Source organism: Pan troglodytes, chromosome 16 (assembly GCF_028858775.2).
Source record: "Pan troglodytes isolate AG18354 chromosome 16, NHGRI_mPanTro3-v2.0_pri, whole genome shotgun sequence".
Lineage (NCBI taxonomy): Eukaryota > Metazoa > Chordata > Mammalia > Primates > Hominidae > Pan > Pan troglodytes.
The window spans coordinates 33,320,268-33,343,294 of NC_072414.2; the positions used below are offsets into that span (position 1 = coordinate 33,320,268).

Sequence of the window (23,027 nt, forward strand, 5' to 3'; positions counted from 1 at the left end):
AATATGTTTATATAACTTCTCCACAGGTGTCAGAAAATTTCTGAATGCCTACATGAAGCATATGACCTGTAATCGTAGGAATGCTGTAACTAATTCTTTGTGCTCCCTATGTGCTGTTTCTACCACCATCTTGACAGAGCCTACCATGTGAAAATACTCTGTTAACTTACACACGTTTTTTTTTGTTTTTGTTTTTGTTTTTGTTTTTTTAGAGGTGGAGTCTCACTCTGTTGCCCAGGCTGGAGTGCAGTTGCGCGATCTCGGCTCACTGCAAGTTCCGCCTCCCGGGTTCACACCATTCTCCTGCCTCAACCTCCCGAGTAGCTGGGACTACAGGCGCCCACCACCACGCCCGGCTAACTTTTTGTATTTTTAGTAGAGATGGGGTTTGATAGTTTATAAGCCAGGATGGTCTTGATCTCCTGACCTCGTGATCCACCCGCCTCGGCCTCCCAAAGTGCTGGGATTACAGGCGTGAGCTACCGTGCCCGGCCACATATTTCTTAATGAGAACTTTTTTGAAATCCTTCATTATTTCTGTGTCTTTGGATTTAGGTAACAGAGATTCAAAGGTACCTTCAGAAAGAAAGAAATCTCTCTACACAGATGAGTCATCCAAACCTGGAAAAAATAAAAGAACTGCAATCACTACTCCAAGTAAGTTTTGTAGACAAAGCCATAATAAGTAATGGTTGCCCCACTTCGGACTGATGTTGGACTGTAACAGCTGAAAGCATAGAGGCTGGAACCAGTTTACATTCTAGTTCTCTCGTCTTTTAGGTTTGATATCTTGGGGAACTTACTCATCCTCAATAAACTCACTTCCTCAGTGCAAAGTGGAAATAGTTATACTATAGTGCCTATTTCTTTTTTTTTTTTTTTTTTTTTTTGAGACAGAGTCTTGCTCTGTCACCCAGGCTAGAGTGCAGTAGCGTGAGCTTGGCTCACTGCTACCTCCACCTCCCAGGTTCAAGTGATTCTCCTGACTCAGCCTCCCTAGTAGCTGGGACTACAGGTGTGCTCCACCACGCCCAGCTGATTTTTGTATTTTCAGAAGAGACGGGGTTTCACCATGTTGGCCAGCATGGTCTCAATTTCTTGACCTCATGATCCGCCTGCCTCGGCCTCCCAAAGTGCTGGGATTCCAGGCGTCAGCCACCCTGCCTGGCCTATAGTACCTATTTCATCAGGTTGATAGATACATAAATTGAGAATACTTTTTCCACTACTGCTTCCCTATCACGGCAAATAGCATGCAGCAAGGATTCAATAAACAACTGATGAATGAATGTATGAACTACTTGGTACAATGCCCACCTTCTAATGAGTTTTTCATAAGTCTAAATGATTCTGTTTTTGGGCATGTAAGTCTTCTCTATCTTATATTGTTGGAACATTGCTTGGCACATAGAATGTTGATTATTATATTTATAGTAGTTGCAATGCTGCTTATCGTATATTCAAAATTCAATAAATGTTCATATACTTAATCAGAATAGGATACAGTTGGGGTCAGCAAACTGCTGCCTGCCTTGGCCTGTCTTATATCCTTTGAGCTAAGAGTGGTTTTTACATTTTTTAAAGAATTTAAAACAAGAAGAATGGCCGGGCGTGGTTCTCACACCTGTAATCCCAGCACTTTGGGAGGCCCAGGGGGCTGGATCACCTGAAGTTGGGAGTTTGAGAACAGCCTGGCCAGCATGGTGAAACCCCATCTCTACTGAAAATACAAACATTAGCCGGGTGTGGCGGCAGGTGCCTTTAACCCCAGCTACTTGGGAAGCTGAGGCAGGAGAATCGCTTGAACCTGTGAGGCAGAGGTTGCAGTGAGCCAAGATCATGCCATTGCACTGTAGCCTGGGCAATAGAGCAAGACTCCGTCTCAAAATAAATAAATAAATAACATAAAAACAAGAAGAATATGAGACAGAGACCATACCATATGTGGCCATAAAGCCTAAAATACTTTTTTTTTTTTTTGAGACGAAGTTTTGCTCTTGTTGCCCAGGCTGGAGTGCAATGGCGCAATCTAGGCTCACTGCAACCTCCACCTCCCGGGTTCAAGCGATTCTCCTGCTTCAGTGTCCCGAGTAGCTGGGATTACAGGTGTGCGCCACCACACCTGGCTAATTTTTGTATTTTTAGTAGAGATGGGGTTTCTCCATGTTGGTCAGGCTGGTCTCGAACTCCTGACCTCAGGTGATCTGCCCGCTTTGGCCTCCCAAAGTGCTGGGATTACAGGTGTGAGCCACCATGACCGGCCAAGCCTTAAATACTTTTATCTAGCCCTTTATAGAATAAATTTGTCAGTCCTTGACATACAGCATTATAAAATATCAAATTCATGATTAAATAAAGACCACTTGTGACTAATTGGTAGGGGAGAAGATAAATCTTCTACTCTAATCCTCTGGATTAAACCAAGATGTCAATTTAGTGAAATTGTCAGTGGGGAGATGGTGAATGTTTGATAGTTTATAAGATGAATGTGCTTTGCCCCTGAGTTTCCAAAAACTAAGTATTTTGAAATTAATGTTTTAGCAAAAATTATATTGAAGTTGAATGTCAGGGATGCAAAGAAGAGAATAAGTGTTAACAGAAAAACACAGAGAAGATAAATAAATGGATTTTGTTTTGTTATTAATTTTTATATTGAAACATTCTAGACTTTAAGAAGCTTCATGAAGCTCATTTTAAGGAAATGGAGTCCATTGATCAATATATTGAGAGAAAAAAGAAACATTTTGAAGAACACAATTCCATGAATGAACTGAAGGTATGTAGATAAAATTATGTTCTTAATGGAACTAAACTGTTTGATTATAATTTTGAAACTATATAACACCGTGGTTACAACAACTGGCTGTCACTCTACCAGTAGATTTGTTTGAATTTAATATATCTTTATCTAAAACTTGCTTTCCCCTACCCTGAGAATTTTCAAAGTCCTCTAGATAAAACAGTGAGTCCATGGCCAAGCGCAGTGGCTCATGCCTGTAATCCCCGCACTTTGGGAGGCCAAGGCAAGTGGATTACCTCAGGTCAGGAGTTCAAGGCCAGCCTGGGCAACATGGTGAAACCCTGTCTCTACAAAAAATACAAAAAATTAGTGGGGGGTGGCACATGCCTGTAATCCCATCTACTCAGGAGGCTGAGGCAGGAGAATCACTTGAACCAGGAGGCCAACATTGCAGTGAGCTGAGATCGTGCCACTGCACTCCAGCCTGGGTGACAGAGTGAGACTCCGTCTCAAAAAAAAAGAAAACAGTGAATCCTGACTATGAGAAACTATTTCCAAAATGGCAATGTCATTCTACTTTCCATATTCAGATGTTTTGCCTATTACTTTCATTGATGATGAACCAACTTATGGCTGAAGCCATCTTCTTTCCCTTGTCTCTTATGTAAAGGAAAATGGGTGATTAATAGTGGCAAACCTGAAGGGTTCCTGTGGTAACAGCTCCCTCGAGGGCTTTCAGTCCAGGTTCCACAGGACTCAAAGCCTCCTCAAGTAAGAGAAGGTGATAAAGTCAACTCTGAGGCTGAGTTAGCAGAGTAGTGAGTAACATTCTAGCAAGTTGATGTTATTGGTATCTGGTGTTAAGGCAGTGCCGAATGGAGGGCAAGAAACACATTTTTAAATATTTATTGATTTATGTATTTTTCTCATAAAGACAGGGTCTCCCTATGATTCCCAGGCTCTCCTTGAATGCCTAGGCTCAAGTGATCCTCCCACCTCAGCCTCCCAAAGTGCTGGGATTACAGGTGTGAGCCACCAGATTATATTTATTTCTATTCGCTGTATTTAATTCTTAAGCCCATGTTTATTTTACATAACTTCCCTATTTCTCAAAAAGAATTTAAGGCCTATTCTCAAAATAATGTAAGTTTATGGTATTAAATATAAAATAGTATAGTCAATTTAAAAGCGGCAGAAAATTAGCACTGTTAGTAGGTACAGTATTTACTACCAACAGTCACTCAGCTGAGTTTAAGTTTTCTGGCAGCTAGGGCCAAGAGGAAAACTCACTGGGTGATAAGTTGTAAATAATTTAAGTACTTAAGCTTCTTGGTGAGAAGCTTAATTGAAATAATAAACATTCATTTTAACGATGTAAAACCACTGTTACAACCATTTTTTTTCTTTTCTTTTCTTTTTTTTTTTTGAGACAGAGTTTCGCTCTTGTTGCCCAGACTGGAGGGCAATGGTACAGTCTCAGCTCACTGCAACCTCTGCCTCCCTGATTCAAGCGATTTTCCTGCCTTTAGCCTCCCCAGTAGCTGAGATTACAGGCGCCCACCACCACACCCAGCTAATTTTTTTATTTTTAGTAGAGACGGGTTTTCACCATGTTGGCCAGGCTGGTCTTGAACTCCTGACCTCAGGTGATCAACCCACCTCCCAAAGTGCTGGTATTACATGCATGAGCCATTGCTCCCATCCTCACTGTTACCACATTTGAAGGCACTGTTTGTCAAACTTTTTTTTTTTTGAGACTCAGTCTCACTCTGTCACCCAGGCTGGAGTGCAATGGTGCGATCTTGCCTCACTGGAACCTCTGCTTCCCGGATGCAGCAGATTATTTTGCCTCAGCCTCCCAAGTAGTTGGGATTACAGGTGCCCACCACCACACCCAGCTAATATTTGTATTTGTAATTTTATTTATTTTTTTTAGATGGAGTCACATTGTGTTGCCCAGGCTGGAGTGCAGTGACACAATATTGGCTCATTGCAACCTCCACCTCCTGGATTCAAGTGATTCTCCCACCTCAGCCTCCCAAGTACCTGGGATTACAGGCAACCACAACCACACCCGGCTAATTTTTGTTTGTTTGTTTGTTTGTTTTGACACAGAGTTTCACTCTTCTTGCCCAGACTGGAGTGCAATGGCGTGATCTTGGCTCACCACAACTTCCGCCTCCCAGGTTCAAGCGATTCTCCTGCCTCAGCCTCCTGAGTAGCTGGGATTATAGGTGCCTGCCACCATGCCTGGCTAATTTTTTGTATTTTTAGTAGAGACGGGGTTTCACTATGTTGGCCAGGCTAGTCTTGAACTCCTGACCTTGTGATCCACCTGCCTCAGCCTCCCAAAGTGCTGGGATCACAGGCATAAGCCACGGCGCCCAGCCCCTGCTAATTTTTATATTTTCAGTAAAGATGGGGTTTCACCATGTTGGCCAGGCTGGTCTCGATCTCCTGGCTTCAGGTGATCCACCCACCTCGGCCTCCCAAAGTGCTGGGATTACAGGCGTGAGCCACCACTCCTGTCCTCACTGTTACCACATTTGAAGGCACTGTTTATCCATCTTTTTTTTTTTTTTTTTTTTTTTTTGCGATGAGTCTCACTGTGTCACTCAGGCTGGAGTGCAGTGGGGCGATCTTGGCTCACTGCAACCTGCACCTCCCGGGTTCGACAGATCTTGCCAGCATGGCAAAACCCTGTCTCTACTAAAAATACAAAAATTACCTGGCCATGGTGGTGGGTGCCTGTACTCCCAGCTACTCGGGAAGCTGAGACAGGAGAATCGCTTGAACCCAGGAGGTGGAGGTTGCAGTGCATGGAGGTCACACCACTGCACTCCAGCCTGGGCAACAGACCAAGACTCCATCTCAAAAAACAAAAAAAATAGGCCAGGGCGTGGTGGCTCACACCTGTAATCCCAGTACTTTGGGAAGCTGAGGCAGGCGGATCACCTGAGGTCGGGGGTTTGAGACCAGCCTGACCAACATGGAGAAACCCCATCTTTACTAGAAATACAAAATTATCTCGGCATGGTGGCGCATGTCTGTAATCCCAGCTACTCGGGAGGCTGAGGCAGGAGAATTGCTTGAACCCGGGAGGCAGAGGTTGCGGTGAGCCGAGACCATGCCATTGCACTCCAGCCTGGGCAACAAGAGTGAAACTCCATCTCAAAAAAAAAAAAAAATTAATTTAAGTTAATTTAAAAAAGGTTTCAGCCAGACACAGTGGCTCACACCTGTCAATCCACAACTTTGGGAGGGTTAGGCCGAAGGATCACTTGAGCCCCAGTGTTGAAGACCAACCTGGGCAATACAGTGAGACTCCATCTCTAAAGAAAAAAAAAGAGTCAAGCTGCTGCTTTCTATATTTTGTAATATGGATGACATAATTTTCTAAGTAAAAGTTAAGGACAGAGCAAGAACGACTGTCTCAACCATAAACGTTGAGTATTGCTCTAGAAAATGTGTTGAATAAACGAATAGTTTATCTTACTTTTTAGTATAACTCCAGCCTGATAGACCCATCTGAATGAGTTTTGTTCTAAAATAACACTGTTCACCCTGAATGTTTAAGGAACTGGCCTATCAGATATATAACTTGGTATGATCTCTTTGGAGACTAGAGAATTAAAAAAAACAATTACAATAACTTCACCATACCTGAGATGAAGTTGCTCCTGGCACATTTGGGGCTTGGTCATTTGGATGGTGATGGACAGTAATAAGCAGATATCCTAAAGAGATCATTCTGGCCATGACAGCCTCTCTTTGACTTTTATGATAACAAAAGACAGACTTGTTTGATCTAGTTGTCAAATGGCCCTCTAAAAAGATCAGAAAACTATCTGGGTGTGGTGGCTCATGCCTATTATCCCACCTACTTGGGAGGCTGAGGTGGGAGGGTTGCTTGAGCCCAGGAGTCAAAGACCAGGCTGGGCAACATAGAACAACCCCATCTCAAATAAACAAATACATATATACCTACATTTAATTAATTTATTTTAATTAATTTATCTATTTATTTATAATAAAAAGATTGGAAAACTTGTATTCCAAGGTACCTTATATAGTTATAAATCTCTATATTTTATAATTGGCTATTTTTATGCAGATTTGCTTTTTCTCAATTATTATTCTTATTTATCTATATTAATGGTATATATTATCTGTTTTAAATACTTTTCTATTGTTTATCTTTTTTTTTTTTTTTTTTTTGATACGGAGTCTCGCTCTGTCACCCAGGCTGGAGTGCAGTGGCGTGATCTGCAATCTCAGCTCACTGCAAGCTCCTCTTCCCAGGTTCATGCCACTCTCCTGTCTCAGCCTCCTGAGTAGCTGGGACTACAGGCGCCCGCCACCACGCCCGGCTAATTTTTTTTTTTGGTATTTTTAGTAGAGATGGGGTTTCACTGAGTTAGCCAGGATGGTCTGAATCTCCTGACCTCGTGATCTGCCTGCCTCGGCCTCCCAAAATGCTGGGATTACAGGCGTGAGCCACCGTGCCTGGCCCCGTTGTTTACCTTTTAACTAGATTAATAGTATCTTGCCTTGTGGAAGATTTTTAATTGTAGTTATATTTATCCAACTCTTCCTTTTAAGGCTTACTTTTTTGTCATGCTTAGAAAGGTCTTGACTTCAGCTACTCAGGAGGCTGAGGCAGGAAAAATGCTTGAAGCCTGTAGGCGGAGATTGCTGTGAGCTGAGATCGGGCCACTGTCCTCCAGGCTCAGTGACAGTGAGACCCTGTCTCAAAAAAATGTATAGACATATATACTTATATATATGGCTGGGCACAGTGGCTCACGCCTGTAATCCCAGCACTTTGGGAGGCTGATGTGGGTGGATCACCTGAGGTCAGGAGTTCAAGACCAGCCTGCCCAACAAGACGAAACCCCGTCTGTACTAAAAATACAAAAATTAGCCAGACGTGGTGGCAGATGCCTGTAATCCCAGCTGCTCTGGGTGCTGACCAGGAGAATTGCTTGAACTCAGGAGGCGGAGATTGCAGTGAGCCAAGATCACGCCATTGCACTCCAGACTGGGCGACAGAGCAAGTCTCCATCTAAAAAAAAAAAAAAAAGATCTTGCCTGTCTGTCTCTCTGTCTCTCTGTCTCTCTGTCTCTCTCTCTCTCTATATATATATATATAGGCGTATATATATATATATACAATTTTTATATAAAATTATATACATATATATATATTTTTTGAGACAGAATCTCACCCTGTCACCCAGGTGGTAATTCAATGGTGCAGTGATGGTTCACTGTAGCCTCAACCTCCTGGGCTCAGGTGATCCTCACACCTCAGCCTCCTTAGTAGCTGGGACAATAGTCATGCACTACTACACCCAGCTATTTTTCAGTTTTTTGTAGAGACAGGCCTCCCTATGTTGTCCAGGCTGGTCTCAAACTCCTAGGCTCAAGCGGTCCCCCCTCTTCTGCCTCCCAAAGTACTGAGATTATAGGCATGGGCCACCAGATTATGTTTATTTCTAGTCCCTGTATTTAATTCTTAACCTACATTTTTATTTTTCTAAATATTAATTTCAATTGTTGTATCTCAGTTGACAGGCAATAAAGTTAATTTTTTCTGCTTGCAACAGATGTTAGACTAATGATAATAAGATATTCAATTACTCTTTGTGCCTTGACAATATCTAAGACAGATACCCTAAGTGAAACCCTTCAAGCATTTATTTCCTTCCCTCTTTTTGTTTTTTGTTTTAAAGGACTTCAAAAAGCTATTGTTTGGGGATAGAGGGAGAGGGTAGAATTATTTGTAGATTCCACATGTTAAATATATAATACGTTCTTTAGGTTTGTTTTTGTAGAGACAAGATCTCCTAATGTTGCCCAGGCTGGTCATGAACTCCTGGGCTTAAGCGATCCTCCTGCCTCAGCCTCCCAAAGTGCTGAGATTGCAGGTTGTGAGCCACTACACCTGGCGTAAGTTTATATTTAATAAACTGTATATAACGTCTCAAAGCTTCCGTATTTCCAAAATAATCTTTTTTTCTTCCTTTGTGGCTACAAGGGACTGTTTTTCTACATTATGTCTCTAGTTAGAAAATGTCTGGCTAGGCTGGGCGTGGTGGCTCACACCTGTAATCCCAGCAGTTTGGGAGGCTGAGGCAGGCAGATCACAAGGTCAGCAGTTCAAGACCAGCCTGGCCAACACAGTGAAACCCCGTCTCTACTAAAAATACAAAAATTAGTCGAGTGTGGTGGCGGACGCCTGTAGTCCCAGCTATTTGGGAGGCTAAGGCAGGAGAATCGCTTGAACCTGGGAGGCAGAAGTTGCAGTGAGCTGAGACCATGCCATTGCACTCCAGCCCAGGTGAAAGAAAGAGACCCCGTCTCATTTAAAAAAAAAAGAAAGAAAGAAAAGATAATGCCCAGATAGCTGGGCACAGTGGCTCACGCCTGTAATCCAAACACTTTGGGACGCCAAGGCAGGCAGATCACTTGAGGTCAGGCATTTGAGACCAGCCTGGCCAACATGGCAACATCCTGTCTCTACTAAAAATACAAAAATTAGCTGGGCATGGTGGCAGGTGCCTATAATCCCAGCTACTCAGAAGGCTAAGGTGGGAGGATCGCTTGAACCTGGAAGGTGAAGATTGCAGTGAGCCCATATTGTGCCACTGCACTTCAGCCTGGGCAACAGAGCCAGACTCTGTCTCAAATTAAAAAAAAGAAAGAAAGAAAATGCCTGGGTCCATAGCAGCCGGGAAAGGCTTTCTTGTAACTCCTTACTCAGCCACAACTGGAAATTGCTCTTTATAACAGAATCCCCATAGCAATAAATGGCAGGTAACTGTGGAGCCAGCCAGACAGGTAGAATAGGATGAGGTGAGGTAGTGAGGAAAGGAAAGATTCCAAATGGAGTTACAAATGAGGAATTTCAGGGATAAATGGAAACGCTCTTCTGAACTTTGCCTAGGAGACAATACTGTATCAGAGGCCAAGCCTTTTTGTTTGTTTTTTGTTTTTGTTTTTGTTTTTTCTTTTTTGAGATGTAGTCTCCTCTGTTGCCAGGCTGGTGTGATCTCGGCTCACTGCAACCTCCGCCTCCTGGGTTCAAGTGATTCTCCCGCCTCAGCCTCCTGAGTAGCTGGGACTATAGGCATATGCCACGACGCCCGGCTAATTTTTGTATTTTTAGTAGAGATGGGGTTTCACCATGTTGGAGAGGCCAAGCTTTTAAAATGATGCATTTTCTCTTCAGCAGCAGCCCATCAATAAGGGAGGGGTCAGGACTCCAGTACCTCCAAGAGGAAGGATCTCTGTGGCTTCTACTCCCATCAACCAACGACGCTCGCAAGGCCGGTCTTGTGGCCCTGCAAGTCAGAGTACCTTGGGTCTGAAGGGGTCACTCAAGCGCTCTGCTATCTCTGCAGCTAAAACGGGTGTCAGGTAAAGAAATCACTGCAAAATGTAATCATGAACAAGATTTCACATGGACTATATAAAAAAAATTTTTTTAATTGGCAAATAATATTCGTACATACTCATAGGGTACATAGTGATGTTTCTTTTCTTTTTTTTTTTTTTTTTTTTTTTGAGATGAGGTCTCGCTCTGTCGCCCAGGCTGGAGTGCAGTGGCGCAATCTCAGCTCACTGCAATCTCCGCCTCCCAGGTTCAAGTGATTCTTCTGCCTCAGCCTCCCGAGTAGCTGGGACTACAGGTACGTGCCACCATGCCTGGCTAATTTTTTGTATTTTTAGTAGAGACGGGCTTTCATCATGTTAGCCAGGATGGTTTCGATCTCCTGGCTTCATGATCTGCCCACCTCAGCCTCCCAAAGTGCTGGGATTACAGGCGTGAGCCACCGCGCCCGGCCCATAGTGATGTTTCAATACATATATTGTATTGTAGTCAGATCAGGGTAATTAGCATATCCATCATCTCAAATAGTTATCATTTCTTTATATTTAGTATCCTCCTTCTAGCTGTTTGAAACCACCGTGCCCAGCTAATTTCACAAGGTCTCACTACATTGTCCAGTCTGGTTTTGAACTCTTGGGCTCAAGTGATCATCCCACCTTGGCCAACCAAAGTGCTGGGATTACAAACGTGCCATTGCACCCAACCTTTCTTTTTTTTCCTTTTTTCTTTTTTTTTTTTTTTCTTCATTCAGAGTCTCACTCCATTGCCCAGGCTGGAGTGCAGTGACGAGATCTTGACTCACTGCAACCTCTGCCTCCCAGGTTCAAGCGATTCTCAGCCTCCCGAGTAGCTGGGACTACAGGCACGTACCACCACACCTGGCTAAGTTTTTATTTTAGTAGAGACGGGGTTTCACCATGTTGGCCAGGCTGGTCTTGAACTCCTGACCTCAGGTGATCTACCTGCCTTGGCCTCCCAAAGTGCTGGGATTACAGGCATGAGCCACCGTGCCTGGCCGCACCCAGGTATATGTACCTCTTAAATTTCTCATTCAAATCATGAATTGTTTTTCTGATTTCATTGACTTGTCTGTATTCTCTTGTGTATCTCACTGAGTTCCCTTAAGATTATTATTTTGAATTCTTTTTCTGGTATTTCATATATTTCCCTATGAATAGGGTTATTGGAGAATTACCATTTTTCTTTGAAGGTGACTTGTTTCCCTACATTTTCATGGTTTATGTGTCCTTGCATTGATTTCTACACATCTGTTAGGAAAGTCACCTCTTCCAATTTTATAGAGGAGGTTTCATAGGGAAGAACATACTCATATGAATAGGTCTTAGGGTGTCATTTAAGTGGGGTGTGTTGGCCTTGGTTCTAAGTGGGCACAGGAATATAGTCTCTGTGTAGTTTCTTCAGCTGTAATGCATTTTAGTGGCATTTGTAAGTCTCTCAGTAGCCTAGGCTAAGAGAGTTGGTGGTGATGGTGGCTTTGCCAGGTTTGGGACCATGGGGCTGTTTCTCAGCCCTGGTATGCAGTTGCATGGCTGCTTGGCTGGCCTTCGGGCATGTCTACCAGAGGCTGCTTACAACGCTGCCTCTCAGGCCCTTACTAGGAGTACAGGGGCGTTGAGCAGGTCAGGGGCTTCTCTGCAGGGGTGAGGCATCTCATGGCTGTTTCTCAGGCCCTAGCCACAGGCACATAGCCACTCAGCCAGCATCAGAGTATGTCAGCTGCTTGAGAGTCTCTCCCGTTCCAGGGAGGGCATGTGGCAGTTTGGCCAGCTCAAGGGCAGGTTCGCCTTGAGCACATCTGCCTAGGCTCCAAGCAACTGGGGTCATGGTGTTGCAGCCACCCCTGCCAAGCCCCTGTGGGCTTGGTAGAATGAATATTGAGCCCTAGTAATGGATACATGCAGTGGCCACTGGCCCCCAGCAGAGCACAGTGCACTCCAGAAGTGGCTCTGGTCTGAAGATGGTTCTGTGCTGCAGAAGCTAGTGGCGGGTAGATAATGCACACCTTGTGCTCCTAATCCAGGGCAGTGCAGCTGCAGGAATTCCTGGCAACTCTCCAAACTGGGAGACTTGGGTATTATTAGACTTGGGTATTATTAGACTTGGGTATTCTCCCGTAGTAAGGACTGTAGGTGCTTGCAGTAGCAATGGGGGCTGGTGGGGATCTTCAGTTTAGTGTTTCTTCACAACAGGAATCCCCTCCTGACTGCGGGCAGATCTGATTCTGGTAGAGGAGACAGGGCTGCAGAGGCTAGATGCCTCTGGCGGCCCTCCTGGGCTTCCATTCACCACAGGTGCATCTCCACTCCCCTGATGCACTCCAGTGCTTTCCTGTTGACACTCCAGTCAAATCTTAGCTTTTTTCTGTAGTGGCTCCCACCTGTAATCCCAGCTACTCAGGAGGCTGAGGCAGGAGGATCATTTGAGTCCAGAAGTTTGAGGCCAGCCTGGGCAACATAGTGAAAGCTGTCTCCAAAAATAAAATTCTAAAAATCTTAGCTGTTTATTTGTTGCCTTCGTCCTTTCTTGTGGGGGATGAATGCCAGGCATCTCTAGTCAGCCATCTTGCTGACAGCACTCTGAAATATGTGTTCTTTTGCTTTTGTTTCTGTTTTGTAGAGATGAGGTCTTGCTATGTTGCCCAAGATGGTCTTGAACTCCTGGCCTCAAGCGATCCTCCTGCCTCAGCCTCCCAAAGTACTAAGAATACAGGCATAAACCACCATGCCCAGTCAGATATTCTTCATTTTATTAATATATGACTGCCAAGATGCCTAAGGAGAAACTTTTCCATTGACTTAAATATAGAAGTGAAGCTAAATGCTTACAGAAAGTATCTCATTACAGTGAACTGAAAAATTAACTCTTCCTCAAATACCAATATCATAACCTAGTGGGAACTACAGTATCATCACTATCTCATGCCCCATTGATCCCTGTTTTTGTTTACTTGTAACTTTTCTGACATCAAAGTCACCTTCAGTGGGACTCTCCCCATAGATGAAAGTCTTCAGATTACTTCTAATATCAAAACTTTATTTTCTACTTTTTTAAAGACATTTGCAGTATCTAATAGAACTGGTGCATGACAGCCCTTCTCCAACATGTGCAATTATCTAACATAATTGTATTTTTTATTTTATTCTTTTTTTTTTTTTTTTTTTTTTTTTTTTTTTTTTGAGACAGTATTGCTCTGTCACCCAGGCTGGAGTGTGGTGGCGCGATCTCGGCTCACTACGACCTCCATCTCCTGGGTTCAAGCAATTCTCATGCCTCAGCCTCCTGAGTAGCTGGGACTACAGGTGTGTGCCACTACATTCAGTTAATTCTTTTTTTTTTTTTTTTTTTTTTTTGTATTTTTAGTAGAGGTAGTGTTTCACCATGCTGACCAGGCTGGTCTAGAAATCCTGGCCTCAAGTGATCCACCTGCCTTGCCCTCCTAAAGTGCTGGGATTACAGGTGTGAACCACCACACCTGGCCTATTCTATTTTTGAGACAGGATCTTGCTCTGTCACCCAGGCTAGAATTCAGTGACACAGTAATGGCTCACTGCAGCCTTGACTTCCCAGGATGAAGCGATCTTCCTGCCTTGGCCTCCCAAAGTACTGGGATTATAGGTGTGAACCATCTCACCCAGCCTGCCCATGTTTTAATCAGATTTTTTTTTTCCTGTTCCTCCAATGTAGTTTTTCAAACTTAAAAATGGCTTTAAGTTTAGAATTCTATTTATTGAATTAGCTTGGAATATGAAGTACCTGTAATTGGTGGTTCTGATTTCATTTAAGAACACCATGGTCCAGGTGCGGTGGCTCACACCTGTAATCCCAGCACTTTGGGAGCCCGAGTTGGGTGGATCACCTGAGGTCAGGAGTTCAAGACCAGCCATGACCAACATGGTGAAACCTTGTCTGTACTAAAAATAGAAAATTATCTGGGCATGGTGGTGTGCACCTGTAATCCCAGCTACTTGGGAGGCTGAGGCAAGAGAATCACATGAACCCAGGAGGTGGAGGTTTCAGTGAGCCAAGATCATACCATTGCACTCCAGCCTGGGCAACAAGAGCGAAACATTGTCTAAAAAAAAAGAACACCATGGTCAGAGGTTTGGCCCTTGCTTCACTGCAATGTACAGGTGGGTCTGGACTTCACACCATAAGATACCATTAATTGAATGAAGGCTCATTGTTATTTTATGAACCATTAAGACAAATTAGACCGGGCATGGTGGCTCACACCTGTAATCCTAGCACTTTGGGAGGCCGAGGCGGGCGGATCACGAGGTCAGGAGTTCAAGACCAGCCTGGCCAACATAGTGAAACCCCGTCTCTGCTAAAAATACAAAACAATTAGCCAGGCATGGTGGCAGTCGCCTGTAATTCCAGCTACTTAGGAGGCTGAGGCAAGAATTGCTTGAACCTGGGAGCCAGAGGTTGCAGTGAGCCGAGATCACGCCACTGCACTCCAGCCTGGGTAACAGTGCGAGACTCCATCTCCAAAAAAAGAAGAAAGAAAGAAAGAAAAATCAGCCAGGCGCGGTGGCTCACGCCTGTAATCCCAGCACTTTGGGAGGCCGAGGCGGGCGGATCACGAGGTCAGGAGATCGAGACCATCCTGGCTAACACAGTGAAACCCCGTCTCTACTAAAAATACAAAAAAAATAGCCGGGTGCAGTGGCAGGCGCCTATAGTCCCAGCTACTTGGGAGGCTGAGGCAGGAGAATGGTGTGAACCCAGGAGGCGGAGCTTGCAGTTAGCTGAGATCGCACCACTGCCCTCCAGCCTGGGCGACAGAGAGAGACTCCGTCTCAAAAAAAAAAAAAAGAAAGAAAAATCACTACTGGCTGGGCAAAGTGGCTCACGCCTATAATCCCAGCACTTGGTGAGGCCAAATGGGTGAATGGTTGAAGCCCAGGAGTTTGAGAGCAGCCTGGCCAACATGGCAAAACCCCATCTCTACTAAAAATATAAAAATTAGCTGGGCGCGGTGGCTCATGCCTGTAATCCCAGCACTTTGAGAGACTGAGGCAGGCGGATCACCTGAGATCAGGAGTTTGAGACCAGCCTGACCAACATGGTGAAACCCCATCTCTACTAAAAATACAAAATTAGCCGGGCATGGTGGCGCATGCCTGTAATCATAGCTACTGGGGAGGCTGAGGCAGTAGAATCGCTTGAACCTGGGAGGCAGAGGTTGCAGTGAGCCAACATCGCACCATTGCACTCCAGCCTGGGCGACCGAGCAAAACTCCATCTCAAAAAAAAAAAAAAAAAAAAAAATTAGCCAGGTGCAGTGGCACATACCCATAGTCCCAGCCACTCAGGAGGCTGAGGCAGGAGGATGGCTTGAGCCTAGGAGGCAGAGGTTATAGCAAGCTGAGATCACACCACTGCACGCCAGCCTGGGTAATAGAGCCAGAACCTGTCTCAAGAAAAAACACTACCAATTAACTATTGACATCTTATGAATTGTAAAAACACATCCCAATTTCAGAGATGTTAAAATGTAGAAAAAATACTATCAGTCAATCAATCAAATACATTTGTGGCAATTTGCCATATGTAAAGAATGGTAAAGAATGGGCTTCTCTACCACACAAATGAATGACATTCTTTTAGGAACATACAAGACCTGTTCTCACCACTCACCTAGCATAGCAGTCTTCTGCTACCTGTGACTTCGCCTCACCTGGAGGAGGAGGAGGAGGAGGAAGAGGAGCTTTTGGCTTGCCTCTTGGACTATAATGAGGCCTCCACACCTATTCCTCCATCACCATCATTGTCCAAGGCAGGGAGAGCAGAAAAGACAAGAACATATTTTACAAATAATGTTAGTTGATATGTGATTTAATTTAGCATTAGCCTTTTAGGAATATGTCTCTTCTGCAAAAGAGGTTCGTTCCTATGACAATTATTAATTGAGGCCCTTTTCACTGCTTGCTGATAGTCAAGTGGTTTTATTTATAAGCTAGACACAAGTTACTCTTGCCACAGTACTCATGTCTTGTACTCTGCTGTCCTATTTAGGTTTTCAGCTGCTACTAAAGATAATGAGCATAAGCGTTCACTGACCAAGACTCCAGCCAGAAAGTCTGCACATGTGACGGTGTCTGGGGGCACCCCAAAAGGCGAGGCTGTGCTTGGGACACACAAATTAAAGACCATCACGGGGAATTCTGCTGCTGGTAAAAAAAAAAACAAACAAAAGAAATCTGTTTCATTTTTAAGCCATGTAACTTCCCAAAATGATTAGGTGTATCTGTTTTTTTTGTTTGTTTGTTTTTTTCTGAGATGGAGTTTCGCTTTTGTCACCCAGGCTAGAGTGCAATGGCGGGATCTTGGCTCACTGCAACCTCTGCCTCCCGGGTTCAAGCAATTCTCCTGCCTCAGCCTCCTGAGTAGCTGGGACTACAGACACATGCCACCATGCCCGGCTAATTTTATATTTTTAATAGAGACAGTTTCACCATGTTGGTCAGGCTGGTCTCAAACTCCTGACCTCAGGTGATCCGCCCGCCTCGGCCTACCAAAGTGCTGGGATTACAAGCGTGAGCCACTGCACCCGGCCTGTATCTGTTTCCTTAAACCCTTTCCATTTCTATAATCAAAAGCAAAAATTTTACCATAGTGTATTTTTAATTGTGTACTAGTGGGGGAAATGCCAGAGACATAAGCAAAAACCAGATATCTGCCTGAGAGCTCCATCTAATCCTAAAATGGTGACCCTCCAGGAAGGGCACTGTGCCCCTTGTGGGACTCAGGGATTCGGAGGATGAGCACAGTATTCGTTGCAGCCTCGGAAAGGTCCTGGAGGACTCTGACACTAACAGGATCCCAGACCACAGACTTCATGTTTCAAGATTCAACCATGTTGACTCGTTTTCACAGTATTTTTCAGTGGTGTGGGTATATGTCAGTTTATCTATTTTACTATTCACGAACATGTGGGTGGTTCCAGCTTTCATTATTATATATGATGTTGCTATGAATACTCTTAAACATGTCTCCTGTACATGTGCAAGAGTTTCCCTAGACCTAGGAGCAGGACAGCTGGATTGGAAAATATGCAGACATTTACTGTCCTGAATGAATTGTACCAATCTGTGCTTCCAGTGGCAGTGTATGGCAGCCCCTTGTTCTACTCCCTGTCAGCATTTGATACTGATACAGTGGGATAGCTTGAACACAGGGTTTTGTGCTTTTTTTAACTAAATGGTCTTAGATCCTGATTGCTGTTTCACAGATGTAGGCAAGGGTTCACATTTGGCAATGACCTGTGGCTTCCCCCTATGAAAAGAAAGGATTGGCCGGACGCAGTGGCTCTTGCCTGTAATCCCAGCACTTTGGGAGGCCGAGGTGGGTGGATCACTTGAGGTCAGAATTTCAAGACCAGCCTGGCCAACATGGTGAAACCCCCACTCTACTAAAAATACAAAAATTAGCCGGGCATGGTGGCATGCACCTATCATCCCAGCTACTCAAGAGGCTGAGGTAGGAGAATCGCTTGAACCAGGAAGCAGAGGTTGCAGTGAGCCGAGATTGTGCCACTGCACTCCAGCCAGCCTGGGCAACACAGTGAAACCCTGTCTCAAAAAAAAAAAGAGATTGGGAGAGAAAGGATTAACTGATGGCCAACTGTAGCAAAAAGGCTAACTAAACTACACCATCCTTAGGCTGGGCATGGTGGCATGGAGACCAACCTGGCCAACATGGCAAAACCTCGTCTCTACTAAAAATACGAAAATTAGCCGGGCGTGGTGGCACGCGCCTGTAATCCCAGCTACTCGCTTGAGAATCACTTGAACCCAGGAGGCAGAGGTTGCACTGAGCTGAGATCACATCACTGTACTCCAGCCTGGGAGACAGAGCAAGACTCCGTCTCAAAAAAATAAAACAAAACTACACCATCCTGGATATTTTTAACTTCGTGGTACAAAAATTCATATTCTTTTTTTTTTTTTTTTTTTGAGACGGAGTCTCACTCTATCACCCAGGCTGGAGTGCAGTGGCACCATCTTGGCTCACTGCAACCTCCGCCTCCTGGGTTCACGCCATTCTCCTGCCTCAGCCTCCCGAGTAGCTGGGACTACAAGTGCCCGCCACCACGCCCGGCTAATTTTTGTATTTTTGGTAGAGACAGGGTGTCACCGTATTGGCCAGGTTGGTCTTGAACTCCTGACCTCGTGATCCGCTCACCTCGGCCTGCCAAAGTGCTGGGATTACAGGCATGAGCCACCACGCCCAGCCAAAAATTAATATTCTGAAGTGATAAGAGCCCTTATTAATAATATTCCTGACTTTAAACAATCCTCCTGCCTCAGCCTCCCAAAGTGCTGAGATTACAGGTGTGAGCCATATCTGTTATCAGGGAAATAAGCTGAAAAGTTACCGTCATTTCCTTCAACAGAATTCTAAACTCCCAGCTGATCCTAGGATCCCAGCACTTTGGGAGGCTAAGGCAGGTGGATCATGAGTTCAGGAGATTGAGACCATCCTGGCTAACACACTGAAACCCCGTCTCTACTAAAAATACAAAAACAAAATATTCAGAACATTTACAAAGCTGCTTAGCAAAGGAAATTAATCTCAATGGTTAGCTTTCCTCAATTATTGTTTTCTTCCCTTTTCTCCATTTTAACCCTTATTTCAGACTCTCATCTATTTCAGACTATTCATGTAGATTGTCTTAGTCCTTTGCGGCTGCTATTATATAACAAAGCACCAAAGACTGTATCTTATAAACAGCAGTAATTTCTTTCTCATAGTTCTGGAGGCTGGATGAGAGCAGATCAGGGCACTAGCATGATTCTGGTGAGGGCTGTTTTCCAGGTAGCAGACTACCAACTTCTTGTTGTATGCTCATGTGGCAGAAAGAGAGCTAGAGAAAATTCTATGGGGTCCCTATATAAGGCCCTGAATCCCATTCATGACCTATTTACCTCCCAAAGGCCCTACTTCCTTACACCAGTCATATTGACAGTTAGGATTTCAATATGAATTTGGGATCGCAGGAGATACAAACATTCAAGCTATAACTTTTTTCTTTTTTTGAGACACAGTCTCACTGTCGCCAGGCTGGAGTGCTGTGGTGCAATCTCGGCTCGCTGCAACCTCCGACTCCCTGGTTCAAGGGATTCTCCTGCCTCAGCTTCCTGAGTAGCTGGGATTTTGGGCACACACTGCCACGCCTGGCTAATTTTTGTATTTTAGTAGACACAGAGTTTCACTATGTTGGCCAGGATGGTCTCGCTCTCTTGACCTCATGATCCACCTGCCTCGGCCTCCCAAAGTGCTGGGATTACAGTCGTGAGCCACTGCACCCAGCTTCTTTTTTTTTCTTTGTTTGTTTCTTTTGTTTTTTTGAGATGGAGTCCCACCCTGTTGCCCAGGCTGGAGTGCAATGGCGCAATCTTGGCTCACTGCAAGCTCCACCTCCCGGGTTCAAGTGATTCTCCTACCTCAGCCTCCCGAGTAGCTGGGATTACAGGCACGTGCCACCACACCTAGCTAATTTTTTTTTCCCCCTGTGAGATGGAGTCTTGCTCTGTCGCCAGACTGGAGTGCAGTGGCACGATGTTGGCTCACTGCAACCTCTGCTTCCCGGATTTAAGCAATTCCCCTGCCTCAGCCTACTCGGCATGGGACTACAGGCATGCACCACCACGCCCAGCTAATTTTTTTTTTTTTTTTTTAAACCAAGTTTCGCTCTTGTTGCCCAAGCTGGAGTGCAATGGCGCAATCTCAGCTCACCACAACCTCCGCCTTCCGGGTTCAAGCAATTCTCCTGCCTCAGCCTCCCGAGTAGCTGGGATTACAGGCATGTGCCACCACCCTGGCTAATTTTGTATTTTTAGTAGAGATGGGGTTTCTCCATGTTGGTCAGGCTGGTCTTGAACTCCTGACCTCAGGTGATCCACCCGACTCGGCCTCTCAAAGTGCTGAGATTACAGGCGTGAGCCACCACACCTCCAGATAATTTTTTGTATTTTAGTGGAGACAGGGTTTCACCATGTTGGTCAGGATGGTCTTGATCTCCTGACCTTGTGATCCGCCCACCTCGGCCTCCCAAAGTGCTGGGATTACAGGCGCGGGCCACCATGCCCAGCCTATAACGTGTATTTTTAAGATTGAGAAGTAACACTTTGATAAACACTTTACCAGGTCTTTGTTTCTAATTAAGCTCTTGGGTTTTTTCGGTGTGTTTTTAGTTATTACCCCATTCAAGTTGACAACTGAGGCAACGCAGACTCCAGTCTCCAATAAGAAACCAGTGTTTGATCTTAAAGCAAGTTTGTCTCGTCCCCTCAACTATGAACCACACAAAGGTATGTGGGAGTGTTTTGAGCTACAGGGCCTGTAAAATACTTAAGATTGGTGGGACACAGTGGCTCACACCTACTAAACATACAAAAATTAGCCAGGCGTGGTGGCAGGCACCTGTAATCCCAGATACTTAGGATGCTGAGACAGGAGAATCACTTGAACCTGTTAGGTGGAGGTTGCAGTGAGCCGAGACCGTGCCATTGCACTCCAGCCTGGGCAACAAGAGCGAAACTCCATCTAAAAAATAAAAATAAAAAATAAAAACTTAAGAATAAACAAATTCTGCGGCCGGGTGCAGTGGCTCTTGCCTGTAATCCCAGCACTTTTGGGAGGCTGAGGTGGGCAGATCACTTGAGGTCAGGAGTTCGAGATCAGCCTGGCCAACATGGTGAAACCCCGTCTCTTCTGAAAAAAAATAAGAAAATTAGCCTGGCGTGGTGGCGGCGCCTGTAATCCCAGCTACTTGGGAGGCTGAGGCAGGACAATCGCTTGAATCTAGGAGGCAGAGGTTGCAGTGAGCCGAGATTGCACCACTACACTCCAGCCTGGGCGACATAGTGAGACCATGCCTCAAAAACAGGCTGGGCACGGTGGCTCACACCTGTAATCCCAGCACTTTGGGAGGCCAAGGCAGGCGGATCATGAGTTCAGGAGATCGAGACCATCCTGGCTAACACATTGAAACCCCGTCTCTACCAAAAATACAAAAACAAAATTAGCTGGGCATGGTGGCGGGCGCCTGTAGTCTCAACTACTCGGGAGGCTGAGGTGGGAGAATGGTGTGAACCCAGGAGGTGGAGCTTGCAGTGAGCCGAGACCACACCACTGCACTCCAGCCTGGGCGACAGAACGAGACTCTGTCTAAAAAATTTAAAAAATAATAATAATTAAATTTAAATTAAAAAAAAAAAGCAACACATAAACTTCAAGAAATTTGGTCCCAGTTCTTTTTGTAAAATTGCAAATTGATTGGACACAGTGGCTCATGCCTGTAATCCCAGCACTTTGGGAGGCCAAGGCAGGCAGATTGCTTGAGAACAGGAGCTCAAGACCAGCATGGGCAACATGATGAAACCCCGTCTCTACTAAAAAATACAAAAATTACCTGGGCATGGTGGCATGTGCATGTAGTCCCAGCTACTCATGAGTCTAAATTGGGAGGATCACTTGAGCCCAGGAGGCGGAGGTTGCTGTGAGCTGAGATCAGATCACACCACTGCACTCCAAACTGAGCGACAGAGTAAGATTCTGTCTCAAAGAAAAAAAAAGTATAAATGTTGATAGCAGGTAACCCCACAGATGAAGAGAATGAAGTTGGGAATATAAATCAAACAATCTTTTTAAAATTCTTTGTCTCTGTCCTAAACTAGGAAAGCTAAAACCATGGGGGCAATCTAAAGAAAATAATTATCTAAATCAACATGTCAACAGAATTAACTTCTACAAGAAAACTTACAAACAACCCCATCTCCAGACAAAGTAAGTACATAATTATCCAGCTTTATAATTATTTTAATTTCAAAAGCAGCACCTCTGAGGGATAGGGGCTCAGTAATAGTGGTGTTTTAAGAGGAGGTTAGAAGTGGTATTATGGCCGTGTGCGGTGGCTCACGCCTGTAATCCCAGCACTTTGGGAGGCCGAGGTGGGCGGAACATGAGGTCAGGAGATCGAAACCATCCTGGCTAACACGGTGAAACCCCGTCTCTACTAAAAATACAAAAAATTAGCTGGGCATGGTGGCAGGCGCCTGTAGTTCCAGCTACTCGGGAGGCTGAGGCAGGAGAATGGCGTGAACCGAGGAGGCAGAGCTTGCAGTGAGCCGAGATCGCGCCACTGCACTCTAGCCTGCGTGACAGAGCCAGGCGCCGTCTCAAAAAAAAAAAAAGTGGTATCATGGGCCAGGCACGGTGGCTCACGCCTGTAATCCCAGCACTTTGGGAGGCCGAGGGGGGCAGATCACGAGGTCAGATCGAGACCATCCTGGCTAACGCATTGAAACCCCATCTCTACTAAAAATACAAAAAATTAGCCAGGCGTGGTGGCGGGCGCCTGTAGTCCCAGCTACTCGGGAGACTGAGGCAGGAACCTGGTAGTCAGAGCTTACAGTGAGCCGAGATCACGCCACTGCACTCCAGCCTGGGCAACAGAGTGAGACTCCGTCTCAAAAAAAAAAAAAAAGTGGTATCATGTATAGAACTTTCTGAGTACATCTGCCTAGGTTCCAGTGTAATGGACTCCAAATCAGCAGATTTGGGGTGAGGCCCAAGCACCTGCATTGTTTCCAAGGCTCTGCAGGTGATTCAGAAGAAGACCCAGATTCAGAGCACTGCTCTTGCATGACTCATCTGCCTAAACACAGGGCATGTGGGTATCTCTCCAGATACCAATGCCCAACAGCCCAGGGCACCTACATATCCAGATAGACATAAATTCCTCACTCCTAAGGAAACCAGGCTTACAAGGCATCAAGGCCCTATAAAGAGGAAAAACCCAGGACGGTCCTTAGAGGCTTCCTTCAGCATGAAAACCAAGTTAAAGCCAGAGCTCATCCT

At 45.0% G+C, this 23,027-nt stretch overlaps 1 protein-coding gene across 16 annotated transcripts in view; it reads left to right on the forward strand.

Moving 5' to 3' along the window:
- NUSAP1 (nucleolar and spindle associated protein 1) overlaps positions 1 to 23,027 on the forward strand; it is a 48,646-nt gene that overhangs the window by 22,932 nt on the left and 2,687 nt on the right. For 6 of the 16 annotated variants that reach the window (XM_009428843.5, XM_001149079.8, XM_054667386.2 and 3 more), the window contains exons 5-10: positions 556 to 657; positions 2,667 to 2,776; positions 9,975 to 10,162; positions 16,179 to 16,336; positions 20,360 to 20,476; positions 21,845 to 21,953. In XM_009428843.5, coding sequence (XP_009427118.1) covers positions 556 to 657; positions 2,667 to 2,776; positions 9,975 to 10,162; positions 16,179 to 16,336; positions 20,360 to 20,476; positions 21,845 to 21,953 — 784 coding nt within the window. The remainder of the gene's footprint in view (positions 1 to 555; positions 658 to 2,666; positions 2,777 to 9,974; positions 10,163 to 16,178; positions 16,337 to 20,359; positions 20,477 to 21,844; positions 21,954 to 23,027) is intronic. The other 10 variants (XM_009428844.5, XM_009428846.5, XM_009428848.5 and 7 more) reach the window with 4 other exon arrangements.